We start from the raw sequence: 18,292 nt of genomic DNA, 5'->3' as shown, positions 1-18,292 counted from the left end.
TCAGGAGAGCAAATCCCTGTTGTAGGAAATATCACCATACCAGTGAAATACAAGAATCATTTTTAGAGCTTCCCTCTCATAGTAGTGGCTAGAGACAAGACTGCCTTGATAGGCAGAAATTGGTTGGGATCACTGAAGCTGGATTGGAATGAGATTTTTAATGTGGAAACAAAATTTGCATCGAAAGATGACGTCATCAAGCAGTATCCAAAGATATTCCGTGAAGCAGGCAGTCCGATCCAAGACTTCAAGGCGAGTGTCAGGGTACAGAAGAAAGCTAGACCAGTTTACTGCAAGCCACATCCTGTACCTTACACACTCAAGGAGAAATTTGAGCAAGAACTCAAGACTAGAAATTGAGAACATTATCTCTAAGGTAGATCTAAGTAATGCTAATCACAGTCATTCTGATGCTATGTCCAGGTTGCCAAACCCATCACAAGTTACACCTAATAGGGAAGAAGTGTTCAATTTTTCATAAATTGATGAGCTGCCAGTCACAGTTGAAGAGATTGGTAGAGCAGCCAAACGTGACCCAGTTATGTCAAAGGTGTATGATTACATAATAAATGGCTGGCCAAACAAGGTATCAGAGGAAGATATTAATCCATACATCGTTCTTAGAAATGAATTGTCAGTGGATAAAGATTGTATCATGTGGGGTGAAAGAGTGGTTATCCCAAATAAGTTCAGGTGTAAATTATTAGGAGATCTTCATGACCAGCACCTGGGAATGTGCTTGACCAAGAATTTTGCATGCAGTTACTTATGGTGGCCAGGTTTAGATAAAGATATAGATTACATTGTCAGTCAGTGTACAACATGTCAATCGGTAAGCAAGCAACCACCATCAGTACCATTATAGCCATGGAAATGGCTTCCCAGGGTGTGTTAAAGGTTATATGTAGATTTTGCTGAGCTAGAAGGACAACAATTATTCATTGTGATTGCTAATCATTCGAAGTGGGTAGAGGTGTTTCCGATGCGGAAAATAACAAGTGAAACACTGGACAATTTGCGAAGATTGTTTTCTTCATATAGCCTCCCAGAAGAAATTCTGTCTGATAATGGGCCGCAATTCTGTTCAGAAAAATTTGCACAGTTCATGAGCAGAAGTGGTGTGAAACATGCCAAACTTTCACCGTACCACCCTGCTTCAATTAGTGCAGTAGAGCACACAGTACAAATTGTAAAACATAAGAACTTAAGAAATAGGAGCAGGAGTAGCCCATTTGGCCTCGCGACCCTGATCCGCCATCCAATAAGATCCTGGCTGATCTGATCATGGACTCAGCTCCACTTCCCTGCCTGCTCCCCATAACCCTTTACTCCCTTTTCGCTCAAAAATCTGTCTATCTCCACCTTAAATATATTCAATGACCCAGCCTCCACAGCTCTTTGGGGCAGAGAATTCCACAGATTTACAACCCTCCGAGGGAAGAAATTTTTCCTCATCTCAGTTTTAAATGGGCGGCCCCTTATTCTAAGACTATGTCCCCAGTTTTAGTTTCCCCTATGAGTGGAAATATCCTCTCTGCATCCACCTTGTCGAGCCCCCTCATTATCTCATATGTTTCAATAAGATCACCTTTCATTCTTCTAAACTCCAATGAGTATAGACCCAACCTACTCAACCTATCTTCATAAGTCAACCCCCTCATCTCCGGAATCAACCTAGTGAACGTTCTCTGAACAGCCTCCAATGCAAGTATATCCTTCCTTAAATACTGAGACCAAAACTGTATGCAGTACTCCAGGTGTGGCCTCACCAATACTCTGTACAGTTGTAGCAGGACTTCTCTGCTTTTATACTCTATCCCCTTTGCAATAAAGGCCAACATTCCATTTGCCTTCCTGATTACTTGCTTTACCTGCATACTAACTTTTTGTGTTTCATGCACAAGGACCCCCAGGTCTCTCTGGATTGCAGCAGTTTGCAGTTTCCTCCATTTAAATTATAATTTGCTTTTCTATTATTTCTGCCAAAGTGGATAACCTCACATTTTCCCGATTATACCCCATCTGCCAAATTTTTGTCCACTCATTTAGCCTATCTATATCCCTTTGCAGATTTTTTGTGCTCTCCTCACAATTTGCTTTCCCACCCATCTTTGTATCATCAGCAAACTTGGCTACATTTCACTCGGTCCCTTCATCCAAGTCATTAATATAGATTGTAAATAGTTGAGGACCCAGCACCGATCCCACTAGTCACTGTTTGCCAACCAGAAAATTACTTATTTATCCCGACTCTCTGTTTTCTGTTAGTTAGCTAATCCTCTATCAAGCTAATGTATTACCCCCAACCCCGTGAGCTTTTATCTTGTGCAGTAACCTCTTATGTGGCACCTTATCGAATGCCTTCTGGAAATTCAAATACACCATATCCATTGGTTCTTCGTTATCCACCCTGCTCATTATATCCTGAAAGAACTCCAGCAAATTTGTCAAACATGATTACCATGCTGAATCTGCTTAATTGAACTATGCTTTTCCAAATGTCCCACTACAGCTTCCTTAATAATGGACTCCAACATTTTCCCAGCACAGATGTTAGGCTAATTGGTCTATAGTTTCCTGCTTTTTGTCTGCCTCCTTTTTTAAATAGGGGCGTTACATTGGCGGTTTTCCAATCTGCTGGGTCCACCCCAGAATCCAGTGAATGTTGGTAGATTACAACCAATGCATCCACTATCTCTACAGCCACTTCTCTGAAGATCCTAGGATGTAAGGCATCAGGTCCAGGGGACTTGTCCGCCTTTAGTCCCATTATTTTACCTAGTACTACTTCATTAGTGATAGTGATTATATTAAGTTCCTCCCTACATGCCCTTATCAAGCAAATGTTGGATCTAAATCCGAGGAAATGCCACAAACTAGCAAATTTTCAGATTACTTATTGTAATACTCCTCATACAACTACTGGTAGAACACGGGCAGAGTTGTTTCTCAAACGACAGCCACAAGCCAGGTTCTTGTTGTTAAAGTCAAACTTGGCACAGTCAATAGAAGAGAAACAATCAAGACAGAAAGAGATTCATGATAGAGATAGATTAAGAGAGAGATATTCTTGTTACAAGTAGAGTACCAGTAGCAAATCCTACATCAGATGTACGAGAAGCAAGTCCAAGAGAAAGTTAGAATTTAAGTCTGAGTCAGGCAAACAAACAGTCTCAAGTTTCAGAGAGTCCAAATGCAGGTAAAGAGTTGCCCTTGGAGAAAAAACTCTCCTCAGACTCAGCCTAGAATGAGTCTAAGTCCTAAAACAAGATTTGAAAGTTCTGTTCAAGAAACAGCAAACCAGTCGTTAAGTTTGTTTGTAAATATGGAAAAATAAGATTGTATCTTTTGTTGTCTATGCCATGCAAGTTATGATTAGTTCTTCAATAAGGAGGGAGAGGTGTTATAGAGTTCCACCTGGTGGACGACTGATGTGATGCAACTACTAATGTAATAACAATAAAAGATCATGTGGCAAAGTCACATGATGACAGTTTCTGTTAAGGAGCCATTGTAGAATGTGTGCTGTTAGTGGTCTCTGTAAAGATATCACAGGTTTAACAATCACACTACACATTACCAGTTCATCCACCGGGCTCACAACCACCTGCCTCATTGTGGATCCCCTGAACCCAACTGGCTGGGGTTTTATTGAGTCTTGTGAACATCACGTGACTGGCTAAGCCACTCCCAACTCAACAGCTCTACAAACCTGTGAGCATGCTCACAGGTTCATACATTACACTGGCCAATATTCATCCCTCAACCAACATTACTAAAACACAGATTTGCCCATTGCTGTTTGAGCAAGCTTGCTGTTTGCAAATTGGCTGCTGCATTTCCCCACATTACAAGAGTGACTAAGCTTCAAATGTACTTTTTTGGCTGCAAGTCACTTTGGGGCTTCCTGAGGTTGTGAAAGGCGCTATATAAATGCAAGTTCTTTCTTTCTTTACAACTGCTTTCCCGCTTAGGCCCAAGGTTAGAATAGAAGTTGGGCCCTGATGAGTGCAATGGAGTCCGATCTGCATATTTAAGAAGAATCCTGCTGGTTTCTGGCAGGTGTCCTCTTCGCTTGCTCAGAAGAGCAGATTAAAATCTTAGCCTGCGCGATATCAGCGGCTGTGTCCCACGGGCGATTTTAACTGCCTGCCCGATTTATGCCAGAAGGGCAGGGTTAAATTGTCCCTTTACACTCAAAACATGATACTTGCACATTCTCATTCCCTTTCCATTACACGCTTGCCCCTCTTCTCATTTCCCTCTCTGCGACCCAGACGAAGGGCAGCCTGTTCCCTGACCTCAGTCTAACATAGAAACATAGAAAATAGGTGCAGGAGTAGGCCATTCGGCCCTTCGAGCCTGCACCATCATTCAATAAGATCATGGCTAATCATTCACCTCAGTACCCCTTTCCTGCTTTCTCTCCATACCCCTTGATCCCTTTAGCCGTAAGGGCTATATTTAACTCCCTCTTGAATATATCCAACGAACTGGCATCAACAACTCTTTGCGGTAGGAAATTCCACAGGTTAACAACTCTCTGAGTGAAGAAGTTTCTCCTCATCGCAGTCCTAAATGGCTTACCCCTTATCCTTAGACTGTGTCCTCTGGTTCTGGACTTCCCCAACATCGGGAACATTCTTCCTGCATCTAACCTGTCCAGTCCCGTCAGAATTTTATATGCTTCTATGAGATCTACTCTCATCCTTCTAAACTCCAGTGAATACAGGCCTAATCGATCCAGTCTCTCCTCATATGTCAGTCCTGCCATCCCAGGAATCAGTCTGGTGAACCTTCGCTGCACTCCTTCAACAGCAAGAATGTCCTTCCTCAGATTAGGAGACCATAACTGAACACAATATTCCAGGTGAGGCCTTACCAAGGCCCTGTACAACTGCAGTAAGACCTCCCTGCTCAGATCCCCTAGCTATGAAGGCCAACATACCATTTGCCTTCTTCACCGCCAGCTGTACCTGCATGCCAACTTTCAATGACTGATGTACCATGACACCCAGGTCTCATTGCACCTCCCCTTTTCCTAATCTGCCGCCATTCAGATAATATTCTGCTTTCATGTTTTTTCCCCTAAAGTGGATAACCTCACATTTATCCACATTATACTGCATCTGCCATGCATTTGCCCACTCACCTAACCTGTCCAAGTCACCCTGCAACCTCTTAGCGTCCTCCTCACAGCTCACACCGCCACCCAGTTTAGTGTCATCTGCAAACTTGGAGATATTACATTCAATTCCTTCATCTAAATCATTAATGTATATTGTAAATAGTTGTGGTCCCAGCACTGAGCCCTGCAGCACCCCACTAGTCACTGCCTGCCATTCTGAAAAGGACCCGTTTATCCTGACTCTCTGTTTCATGTCTGCCAACCAGTTCTCTATCCACGTCAGTACATTACCCCCAATACCATGTGCTTTAATTTTGCACACCAATCTCTTGTGTGGGACCTTGTCAAAAGCCTTTTGAAAATCCAAATACACCACATCCACTGGTTCTCCCTTGTCCACTCTACTAGTTACATCCTCAAAAAATTCCAGAAGATTTGTCAAGCATTGTTTCTCTTTCATAAATCCATGCTGACTTGGACCGATCCTGTCACTGTTTTCCAAATGCGCTGTTATTTCATCTTTAATAATTGATTCCAACATTTTCCCCACTACTGATGTCAGGCTAACCAGTCTATTCCTCCATTGGCTGGCAACTAGGGAGGATGAGGCAGCAGCGTAGCAGCGTGGCAGCGCCCCCCCCCTCTATCCCGTATAGGAAGACACACAGCCGTTCAATGCCATTTCTTAGCTTGGGAACTGAGTGGAGAGGGGAGGTTGGATCTGCATCCGGCTGCTGCTTTGGTGCCACGTGTTGACGCTGCACATGTCCCTCCTACGTTCCAAGTTTATCCTGTACAGAAATGTTACTGTGGGTAACATATGTTTACAATAACCACGCAGTATCTTCAATATTTGAAGGAATGTTATTGCTTCAAAGATATTATGCTATTTCAGAAATGAATTCAAGATTAATGCAATTACATTACTTATACAAAACTGCTACAGGAGGCTAAACAAAATGAACAAAGTACTTTATATCTTGATTGTTTAATAATTCTCGGTTGATGCAAGACCTACACTGAACCAATCAATAGAAATTAAAATATAACCTTTCAGTCTCCTTTCTTTTTGAACTGTTTACTCAACATCAGTTTGAGATTAAACGGCACAGACTTCTCTCCACATCTCTAATAAAAGTGCTTCCTTTATCCTGCCAGTGTGTTTTTTCTGTCTCATTCAATCAATGCTGTCTTGAACCATGCCTGACAGATATTGTAATTCGATTACTGAAACTGGGGGTAGAATGGGGAGTAGAAGACAAGCAAATGGAGTCAGGCCAAGGCTGCACCCAGCTTCACAAGTTCCTCACCCAGTGTAAATCCACTCAGATTTGATTCCTTTGCTTCCCCACATATCACTGACAGCAGAGAGATATTGGAGATTGACTTGTTTTATAAACCTGGCATTGGACAGCACAAACAGTCTACCATAAATTATATGTGCTTTCCTCCCTGTTAATAAATCTAAGGTGAAGGAAAGAGGGAAAACTTCCAACTCGCACACAGTAAATAATCTTTCTGAAAAGATTACACTTGTTTTTCTTCTATTTTTTTCTGCTCTTCTGCTGAAGAGACTGCTTTACACTGGGCTACAATTTTATGGGTTCCAGCAACTCTCTGGTGCTTTGTCCAAATGGCCACTTCTCATGTGTGCGCCTAAACAGCGAGTGTAAGCTGCTTACTCCATCAGGGTACCACAGGCAACCCCAGTTTTAATCTCAGCACACATGTGTGTTTCCAATAGAAGGCACTGGATAGTGGCTCGGAGCAGGAATCCTATTTGAACTTTCCTCATCCCCAGCTCAGGGACGGACTCTAGGCCAACTCTAGAACCCACCAGTGCAACAAATCTTTGGGGAAATCAGATTTTTCGGTCAATACTTTCAGATTAGTGGGCCAGTTGGATTGGGTAGGCTTTAGACTTGTCCAATATGAGTGCAGTGTGGGCGGGGCCGGGGAGATCTCGGAGGGGTGTTGGGCTGGAGGAGGTCACAAGATGGGGAGGGGCGAGGCCATGGAAGTTTATGAAAACAAGGGTGAGAATTTTAAAATCGAGGCATTGCCAGCCCGGGAGCCAATGTAGGTCCGTGAGCACAGGGGTGATGAGTGCACAAGATTTGATGCTCAGTTAGGATACCAGTTGCAGAGCTTTGGATGAGCTCAAGATTATGGAGGGTGCAAGTTGCGAGGCTGGCCAGAGGAGCTCATTCCCAGCACACTCACCTCTTCCTTTCCTTTTATCATACTACACTTAACACCATTCTACCACTCACATACTACCAAGTAACAAGACTGTGCATAATGTCAGGGATGGAACAATACGGGTGCAGGAGTAGCGAAAGGGGTAGAAGACTTCCAAACAGTATAACATTTTCAAGATCTTCCCTTAAATTTAGAGAACTGCGCATCTTCACAGTGCAATCCAAATGCAATAAACTGACGTGATTAGACAAGAGAAATGGATAAACATCTTTTGGATGGTCAAAGATGACTAGTTGAGCTATGCTGATAGCCTAGGTTTCAGAGAGTCGAACCGATTGGGGGAATTCAAAGCTTGGGTCAGAATCTCATTTCAGAACATCTGGTTTGCACCAAAGACAAAGTTTGAGACACTAATTTTTAACAGGAGGCTGTATCTAGATACAGCCAGGTTGGTTATATACAAGTCTCTCAGGCTTCCTCACACCAATTACAAGCTATGTTATTTTCCAATGGCTTAGCTAACGTTAATTCTATGCTGTGTTTACAAGCAAATGTTGTTGCAGTTCAGATGCAGTTTAATCCAGAAGTTTTGCTGTTCTGCTGTAATTTTACTCAAATTTCTTTAGTTCAGAAATGAGTTTGGTTCGCGCCACGGCTGTGGCAGAGTAAACCTCGAGCCTAATCACAGAGCCTGCCAATGACAAGGCTTTCACAGGGGATGCCTCTGAAAATGAGCACAACCACAATTGCTGCAAAAACATTGCACAGCAAGGGCATGCATTCACAGACAACCAAACCCAGACAGGCTGTGACTATGGCTTACAAGCGATTGCACTGTAACAAAATCCAGTTTTCACTTTATTTCACATGTAGTGCCATGTTCCTGCACAAGTGAGAAGGTTGTGTTTATCGAAGAGAAAAAATAATTTTGCATTTGCATTTTGTAAAGATGGACTCTTAATTAATGGAGTGGGAAAATCATCTACCGAAGGATTTCAGGTTCAGCACTTCCTGTAAATTGATCAACTATCCTGAATACATGTTGATGGATAAATGTGTCATGTGCTATGGCACTGAGACCTACAGGCCAAGAAGATTCCAGGACTGGGCTGAGTTAACTATAAAGTTGTTATAACCTTCGTGTTTCTGGCTTAGGTATTTTGCTCCTAAGCACTGACCTCTGATGGAAAGCCTGATCAGGACAGGTGTGGGCTTGGATGCCATGATCTGGTTGTTGAATAGCCCAGACGCTCACCACCTAGTTGACACTTTTTTTTGCTGGTCAGCTGAGTACCTCAAGGATGAAAACCCATCACCATATTTAAGAGCCTCCGAACCAAACGGGTGAGAAATCTACACAGTTTTTATTTGCCTGTTATAATGTGCACACTTTCTCCTTGTAGACACACCCTACCCCACCCCGATTTAATTAAGTGCAGAAATTTTTGGAAGAGTAAGGTCAATTGTCAGCGCCAAAAGAGTGAGGAAATTCGGATGCTTGAATTATGCCTGTTTGTACTCCACGGCAGAACTTCCCTAATCTTTTACACCAATTCTGAAAAAGCTCCACCAAAACTCTCCGTTGCTGATTGACATGGCCCTGCGCCCATTACAAAAAGAAAGCTCATGCAGATTGCCTCAATTTACACTGGTTCTGAACTGGGCTATAAATGTGTGCCCAAAATTTTAGACTCAGCATGACCCATATATAATATATATATATATATATATAAGTGGGGATCTGACTGGGCAAAATGATTGTGGAAGAGGCGGGGTGGGGGAAGAGCTGGCCCCTCAACTCTGGTTCAATCGGGCAATGTACCTGTGGGTTCTGATTTTTCTCCTTCGGCCTGTAGGGAGCTGTGAGCAGTTTGCAAGTCTAAAACCTGGGTCACACTGGGCACCATCAGCGTGTACAGTTTTTTAACAGTCAGCAAAGGAAGAACAAAATATACAGTATTCTGCAAAAACTCATCAAAAACTCTGCTGCCTGTATCTTCTCTTCCACCAAGTCCTGTTCACCTGTGCAATGCCTTAATTTTAAAATTCTCCTCCATGTTTTCAAATCCCTCCGTGGCCTCGCCCTTCCTCCAGTCCTACAACCCTCAGAGATCTCTGTGCTCCTCCAACTCTGCCTCTGGCCTCTTGCACATCCCCAATTTTCATTGCTCCACCATTGGTGGCCATGCCTTCAGCTGTCTGGACCCTAAGTTCTGGAATTCCCTGTTTATCTCTCTCTCCTCCTTTAAGATGCTCCTCAAAGCCTAATTCTTTGACCAAGCATTCGTTCATCTGCCCTAATATCTCCTTATGTGGCTTGGTGCCAAATTGTGTTTGATAACACTCCCATGAAGTGCCTATATAAATGCAAGTTGTTGTTTTTGTAATGGGTTTGTTTGTTTTTTTAATGTTGCAGCTCAGTGGGCGATGGGTCAGAATGCCATCTGGAACTGGTGAGGCTCTGCCGCATCTCCGGATGCAACTTTGTGTGAACAGGAGGTCCGGGCAAATCTGGCTGCAAATTTCAAGGGGATTGGCTATATTTGCAATTTAAGAGCTTCATGATGTGGTTCCCTAAAATATTTAAACTGTGACGGCCTTGGGTGTGGTTTGGAGTTCTCTCGTTTTGAACTCATCCAGTGTTCCTTTAATATTGTGAAGCTCTGGTGGGTTTTTGTTTATACAATGTTGACAGTGTTTTCTTTCCCATTTTGCGCTCAGGGCCACATGCATCCTTAGTTAGCCTCTTACACTGATGTTCGGTGAGGAAAAACAAACTTCGGCTTTAGTTGAAACAGTGGGCTTAATAGTTTCAGAACAAGCCAAATGCATCAAACCTACAGCCATATTGAAGCACTATTATCACAATTCCATTCCAAATAACAATAAAACGGCTTGGCTCATCTCGGTTCCACATTTTCTTTTGGAAGAGTTTGACTCCAAGCTATCTGAGTCTCAAAAGGAACAGTGTCTGGTTCTGACCTGATGGGATTGACCCAAGTCAAATTTGTTTGAATTTTTTTTGTGGCCAAAGTTCGTGCAGATCCATTGTACTCAAACCATAAGCTCCTCCATAGAATCTAGTGGTTGTTCATCCTGTAATTGGAGGATGCAGTTCCCTCCAGGCCATGACAATGCATCTGTCAGTAGATCCCTAAGCCAGCTCACCTCTTCGGGCTTTCCTCTATTGGAATGCTGCACTTGATCCTATCAAGTGTAGATTGCACTCAATTATTGGCCAGTATGATTTGGAGCCCTGAACGGGATAATATTATATGATGACTTTGGCAGTTCTGAAACCAACTTGGAAGCTGATATTTTTGATGTCACTCTCCCTGCCCCCCACCCTTCAAAATCTGAGTTGGGAAAGTGGGTCACTCACATTTCCACGATGTTTTCTGGAAGGTTGACTGGGATTTCGGTCAGCCCTTTCCCGCGACAATCCACAATGTTGTTGCTGCACACGCACGCTGGCGGGCATGATGTAGCATGGGCACTGCAAGACTGAAGCTCTGAGGACTGAGGACCTGGGAGGACACAAGAGCACACTTACTCAGAACAATAAACAGACACATATAAGATGGAGAAAATGAGAAGTGCTCTCCTCTGTTAACTGAGCTTCTTTTCTAAAGGAAATCGTTCCTGCAGGAGTTGCTTACAAGCAATACAAAGCTAGTGTCACTTGTATTTACAGTGCTGGGTAAAGATTCTTGCAGCATGCTTTAGCCAGGAATCGACAACCAAATTTCAAACTAACTGACTTTAATTAAGCCAATTTATGTTTATTTGCGAATAGACATAATTGGCTCAATTTGTATCATTTTTGGTCTATATACACCTGCCCCTATTTTTACTTTTTAAAAAAAGGCATTCTGGATCTCCATGTGAAGGCTACCATTTTCCATGGTGCTTTGTACCTTTATTAACCGACAGATTTCCATTCTGTGACATCTGCTGTTTGTGGCTGGTTGGAGCCACAGCAGTGATACCGACCTGCTAGTCTAGTGAGGAGAATCCTGATGAACTGTACAATTTCATTGAGGGGAGGGATAAGCATCTGAGCCCTGGCAACATAGTGATGTGCGCATTCCATACTTGGCAATGGAAGGACACTTTTTTTTTTAAACATACAATAGTTTGAAAGGATAATAAACATCACCCTGGAGCTGATTACATTGCCCTCTAAACTTGTAAGTTAGTTTTACAAATCTTGGCAATGTTTATAGCACAACAGACAGAGCTTTTCCCAGCTCTTCACAGCGACCAACATGGCAGGCTCAAAGATTTCAGAGTGGTTCCAATCTCAGTGCAGGGAGATGGGGGAAGGTGAAAACCTGCAGCTATTTATTCGCTCCTTCAGCAGCACAGAGTGATGTCACAGGCAGTGCAACATTCAAGTATGCAATGGGTGCCAACTAGTTCAGACAACAAATCAGAAACCACTCCCACGGTTGTCGGCTTAGACTCTCAGCGGTCATTTGTTCTCTCGGTTGTTGAGCTTCAAACACAGAGACTCCAACAGAAATCTTGTCTCTGACTCTTTTTGGCACAAAACCATTACTCAACTGATGATGTGTGTTGGATAGCGTTTGACTGTTCACACTTTCTACAAGCTGTCTGCCTCCATCTAAAACAAAACTAATCTCTACAGACTAGATATATTTATTGACAATAAAGCTTCCCTATAAAATCCTGATAACTGCAAGAAGCATCTCTTTCATTGGTGTTTGTGAGGTTACTGGCTGACTCAGTCGAACCATCTACTTTCCTCCCAGCCCAGCTCCCCCACTACCTTAGCAACTCATTGTGAGGACTATACAAGTGAAACAAACCATTGAACACACTTGCACAAACTGGTTTCCTTACACTTTTCTACTCAGAGTAAGAATCCTTGCTTGCCAAAATGCATTTAAGGGGTAGCTACATAAGAACATGCAGTGTTTCCACTTGTGGGAAAGATCAAAAGATAGTCACCAAGAAATTCAATAGGGAATTCAGAAAAATCTTCTTTACCCAGAGAGTGAGAGAATGTAGAACTCGATACCACAGGGAGTGATTAAGGCAAATACTATAGATACATTTAAAGGGAAGCTAGATAAGCATATGAGGGAGAAGGAAATAGAGGGTTATGCTGATAGAGTTAAATGGGGACAGATGGGAGGAGGCTCAAATGGAGCATATACGTTGGCATGGATTGGTTGGGCTGAATGGCCTGTTTCTGTGCTGTATATACTATGTAATTTTATGTAACGAGAGAGAAAGGAATAGATGGTTATGCTGATAGAGTTAAATGAAGTAAGGTGGGAAGAGGCTCATGTGGAACATAAACCAGTTGGGCATGGATCACTGAAGATGAATTCTGTTTCTGTGCTGTAAAATTCTGTGTAATTCTATAAAAACACACATTGGAAATTCAGTCCAGGATTATCTGATCATTTAAAATTAATCAGCAGAAAATCACGCACAGCAAGTGGCTGAATCTCTGCTCTGCGTTTTCAGTTGGTGAAGATTTCAGCCAAAAACTAGTTCCTTCTGCTCTGCTTCATGAAGCACTCCAGGATCAGAGGGTAAACTAAATGCAGGATAAATTGCCAAAAAAGCACTCTCAGATCAACAATGGTACCAGTTAATGCAGAGGGATGCTTCCTCTTTCTTCACCCCAATCTGCCTCCACTCCAAGCTCAAGTGACCTCCCCTTGTACCAGTGTGACATGTTTACTAACAGAGCCCTGATTATCTGATTAATTACCAGCTTTCCTCACATACACTGCTTGAGGAAACAACTAAACTAATTTTTTGCTCACTGAGAGCTGTCTATAAAGCAAGGCCTTCTTCGACCTTACAAAGGCTTTTGACACTGTCAACCACAAGGGTCTATGGAGTGTTCTCCTCCATTTTGGATGCCCCAAAAGTTTGTCACCATCCTCCACCTGCTCCATGATGACATGCAGGCTGTAATCCTTACCAATGGATCCATCACAGACCCAACCCACATCCGGACCGGGGTCAAACAGAGCTGAGTCATCGCCCCAACCCTCTTCTCAATCTTTCTCGCCGCCATGCTCCACCACACAATCAACAAGCTCCCTGCTGGAGTGGAACTAAACTACAGAACCAGTGGAAACCTGTTCAATCTGTGCCATCTCCGGGCCAGGTCCAAGACCATCCCAACCTCTGTCATCGAGCTCCAGGACATAGTCGACATATTTACTGAGGCATACGAAAGCATGGGCCTTACGCTAAACATCCGTAAGACAAAGTTCCTCCACCAGCCTGTCCTCGCTGCACAGCACTGTCCCCCAAGATCCACAGTGCGGCCCTGGACACCGTGGACCACTTCCCATATCTCGGGAGCCTCCTATCAACAAGAGCAGGCATTGACGACGAGATCCAACACCGCCTCCAGTGCGCCAGTGCAGCCTTCGGCTGCCTGAGTAAAACAGTATTTGAAGACCAGGCCCTCAAAACTGACACCAAGCTCATGGTCTACAGGGCTGTAGTAATACCCGCCCTCCTGTATGGCTCAGAGACATGGACCATGTACAGCAAACACCTCAAGTCGCTGGAATAATATCACCAACGATATCTCCGCAAGATCCTACAAATCCCCTGGGAGGACAGACGCACCAACATCAGCGTCCTCGTCCCCAGCATTGAAGCACTGATCACACTCGATCAGTTCCACTGGGCAGGCCACATAGTTCGCATGCCAGACACGAGACTCACAAAGCAAGTGCTCTACTCGGAGCTCCTTCATGGCAAACGAGTCAAAGGTAGTCAGCGGAAACGTTACAAGGACACCCTCAAAGCCTCCCTGATAAAGTGCGACATCCCCATTGACACCTGGGAGTCCCTGGTCCAAGACTGCCTTAAGTGGAGGAAGTGCATCTGGGAGGGCGCTGAGCACCTCGAGTCTCAACGCCGAGAGCATGCAGAAATCAAGCACAGGCAGCGGAAAGAGCATGCAGCAAACCAGTCCCCCCCCACCCCTTCCCTCAAAGACTATCTGTCCCACCTGTGACAGAGTCTGTGGCTCTCATATTGGACTGTTCAGCCACCAAAGAACTCACTTCAGGAGTGGAAACAAGTCTTCCTCGATTCCGAGGGACTGCCTATAACTGACTGATGAGTACAAACAAAAGGTGAGATGTCCACTTTGAATTTCTAAGTACATTCCAAACAGGCAAATATAGAGTACACTCAGGTTCTTATGACAAGAGAATTCTCAACGGGCACAGCAACAGCTATGGCTCCATTTTAAAACTCCCTCGGTTTAGGTACACACTCAGATAAAAAGATACAATATTAAAAATGTTATAATTTGAAAATGGACAAATCTCATTCCGAAACTGATGCCTATAAAGCTAAATGGCCTCATTCTACTTTTCCTGTGCAATCTCCCTCCCACACCTACAATCTTCGAACTTTGGTCTCCTGTGCATCTCCCATAACCCGCTTCCTCCCAACCCCCATGCAACTAAAAGGTGACAGAGCATTCAGTCACTTGGACCTTGTTGTCTGGAATGCCCTCCCTAAACTCCTGTGTCCCTCTCTCTCCATTTAAAAATTCTCTCAAGACCCATCTTTTCATCAAGGTTTTCAGCTGTGCTTCCTTCACCCTCTTCCCGGGCTCAGCATTCACACTCCTCATCCATAAAGTTGCTTTGGGACATTTTGCACATTAAACACACTACATAATTGCAAGTTGTTAAACAAAGCCAATCAAAACAAAATGATCAGAAAGACAAATAAAATGAAGGAAAGTTGAATTTAATTATATTTCTTTACAGCTCTTTTCGAAAAGGAAAATTAATGGTGTGGTCTCTTCTTTGAGGCTGGGAAAATGGTATCTTAAAATGAATGTTTCCCTTTCTCTCTTCCCCCATCCCCAACGAGATCCAGAACTGGAGACACCAGTGAGCAGTTGACAGAAGGTTTCCTCATTGCGAATAAAGATGGACAAAATCAGTTACATTCACTGTGAGACCATCCCTTACCAACCTAACTAAGAACTAGGCCCAATCATAATAGGAACATTTGGGAATGTTGAGAGTGCAGTTTTAAAAGAATGGAGCACATTAACTACTAACTGCATAGGTTAGCAATACTACACTTCTCAACTGCACTCTGAGCTCTCCGTTTCTACAAGCACGCTCATTCTGCGTGTCTTTCTTCTATTTGCACGTCACTGAATGGAGAGGGATTGAAGGAAACAAGCACCAGCTTTCCTGCTCCATCTGTCACAATGGCTACAATGTTTACAAACGCACGGCTTATAATTCTCTGGAGTTTTGTTGACATTTCATTAACCGAAGACATGACTCTCTGCAGAAATGCTTGACTATGGCTTGTCCTTTCCAGCACATATCAATCTATCACCAACAGCTGTTCCATTGGGCTTTTGGGATTATTCTTGTGGGATTAGCAAAACCCCGTAAAATCACTGATGGATTATCCTTTTTTTTTTTACTTTGACATTTTCTTTTCCCCCCATCTTTTTTGCCTCTTGCCTCCATACTGTTTTCTTTAGCATGGGAACAGTAAGAAAACCTTGTGTTCTGTGTCCAGTTCGGACGGTGTTTCCACTTAATTCTCAGCAAACGTGTAATGATACTTGATGAGCCACCTGATTTTTTTGATACACCAAAGTGTGATTGTCCATTTGTACAAAACATCACACCCAACAACCCATCAAAAACCAATGAAATTCATCACCAAATTCATCCAATCAATATATAATTTTCATTTGGTTAAATATGGTGGCAATGTACAAGATAAAATTATGAGAGCTAAGGTTATAATTTTGGACCATTAGCATAAATTTAGGCCTATAAATTATTTCAGGGCTCACTCAACAACTAACCATGGGTGGTTTGCTCATGAGCTTTGGCGAGTCCTAAGCATTTACCAATTTATGTGTAACATCAAAACATTCATCTCTTGGCTCCTTATCCTTAACATGTTCCTGCGCCCACCCCCCCCCCCCCCACCCCGCCAACCCCATCCCCCGACTGCTTCTTCACCTACACTAAACACCTGCATTAGAATTTCCCCAGGGATTCTCCTAATGTCCCGCTGTAACTTCTGGGGACGGCCAGTGAAAACTCTGGAGAAACAGATGGGTTTCACTGATCTTACATCTAAATTACAGTTACTGTTGTAATGTAGGCAACCATGGCAGCCAATTTGCACAAGGTCCAATAAACAGCAATAAGATAAATGATCTGTTTCAGTAATGTTAATTGAGGAATAAATATTGGCCTGTACAACAAGAGAACTCTTCTCTAAATAGTGACATGGGATTTTTTTTATGTCTATCTGAGAGGTCCTCAGTTAAATGTTTCCCCTAACAGGCAGCACTCCCTCAGTACTGCACTGAATTGTCCGCTTTGATTATGCGCTCATATTTCTCGAGTGTGACGTGAATCCACAATCTTCTGGCTCCAAACCAAGAATGCTACCACTGAACCAAGACTGACATCTAATAGGAGTGCTAAACTGACCACACTACCCATGGGATGGGGTGGGGGGAGGGGGAAATCAGCCTCTCACTCTTGATGAAAGTTGTAAAAGGTACCTGTGTGCATTTCTGTTGGGCATAGAACGGGTCTCCACCATGATGCCCCCCTTCAATCACTGTCATATGAAAAATAGGTACTTCAGCAAGATACCAGAAGTTACCCGAGACTGATGAACTAATGAAGTATGAGTCACAACTTCAAAATGGGAGTGAAACTCTTTCAGGATGTTACTTTCATCTGTTAGTCATTATTTTTCATTTTGGCAAATATTACATTGATTTGTGTGTCAGTTATGACTCAGTGGGTAGCACTCACGCCTCTGAGGCAGAAGGTTGTGGATTCAAGTCCCCCTTGAGTGCAGTGCTGAGGGAGTGTTGCACGATCGGAGGTGCTGTATTTCGGATGAGATGTTAAACCGAGAGCCCATCTGCTCACTCAAGTGGACGAAACGGTCCCATGGCACTATTTCAGGGAAGAGCAGGGGAGTTACCCCTTGGTGTCCTGGCCAATATTTATCCCTCAATCGACATCACTAAAATAAAACAGATTATTTGGTCATTATCGCTCTTTGTGGGAGCTTGCTGTGTGTAAATTGGCTGCTGCATTTCCTACATTACAACAGGGACTACCCTTCAGAAGTACTTCATATAAAGCACTTTTGGACATCTTGAGGTCGTGAAGGCGCTATATAAATGCAAGTCTTTCTTCTTTCTTCTGTTCATATTCTTCATGAAATGCCGCATTTGTGATGTGGCGTCAGTGTTTGAAGAAAAACGATGAAAAAAGGGCTCAGAAATGGAAAATCGGTATCTCAGCGTGATGATACGGGTGGACACATTCCTTAGATTCCTCTATAAACTCTGACTGGATCTGAACTGTGTTAATGTGGGGAGGCAGCAGCAATTTATTACAATTTACAGCAGCTCCATACAACACTCAGACCAGTGTATCAATTAGACGAGTACTTAACCTATCCACTTCTTGCTTTTTACATATACAAGTTGAACAAAACTGCAATCATGTTGAACTACAATGTTTTTGAACTTGGTGGTGAGGTTGTGAGATAAGTTAAAAAGCAGAGGTCTTGCAACTCATTGACTTATTGACCATGGTTGGATGCCAAGGTTTTTCTGGTTGTGTTTTTATGTTATTTCATATAGAATATGCTAACCGAGGCAGCTGAGGGCTGATTATAATCAGGCCCCTAAGATTCACTCATAGTCCCATTACAGTATCTCGCACATTTTCACTGGGATATGTCAATTTAAGGCAGCTGAGGACTGATTAGAATCAGGTCCCTTGACAATGGATCATCCATAGTCTCATTATCCTTGATGCTCCATGAATTGTACTTAATGCAAGCCAGCCATGGCCTATTTACTGTTGTAGTGTCTAGGGAAAATCTTAGTGTCAGTGATATTGGATAGCTGGAGAATAAAGG

The 18,292-nt window shown here is 43.2% G+C and overlaps 1 protein-coding gene across 2 annotated transcripts in view; it reads right to left on the bottom strand.

The window, feature by feature from the left end:
* LOC139263049 (slit homolog 3 protein-like) overlaps positions 1-18,292 on the bottom strand; it is a 625,025-nt gene that overhangs the window by 193,152 nt on the left and 413,581 nt on the right. For both annotated transcript variants that reach the window (XM_070878558.1, XM_070878557.1), the window contains one exon: positions 10,713-10,857. In XM_070878558.1, the coding sequence (XP_070734659.1) occupies positions 10,713-10,857 (145 nt within the window). The remainder of the gene's footprint in view (positions 1-10,712; positions 10,858-18,292) is intronic.

This window comes from Pristiophorus japonicus, chromosome 4, assembly GCF_044704955.1.
Source record: "Pristiophorus japonicus isolate sPriJap1 chromosome 4, sPriJap1.hap1, whole genome shotgun sequence".
In the NCBI taxonomy this organism is placed as follows: domain Eukaryota; kingdom Metazoa; phylum Chordata; class Chondrichthyes; family Pristiophoridae; genus Pristiophorus; species Pristiophorus japonicus.
The sequence above is the reverse complement of the archived record's forward strand: the minus strand, read 5'-3'. Positions and strand labels throughout refer to the sequence as shown.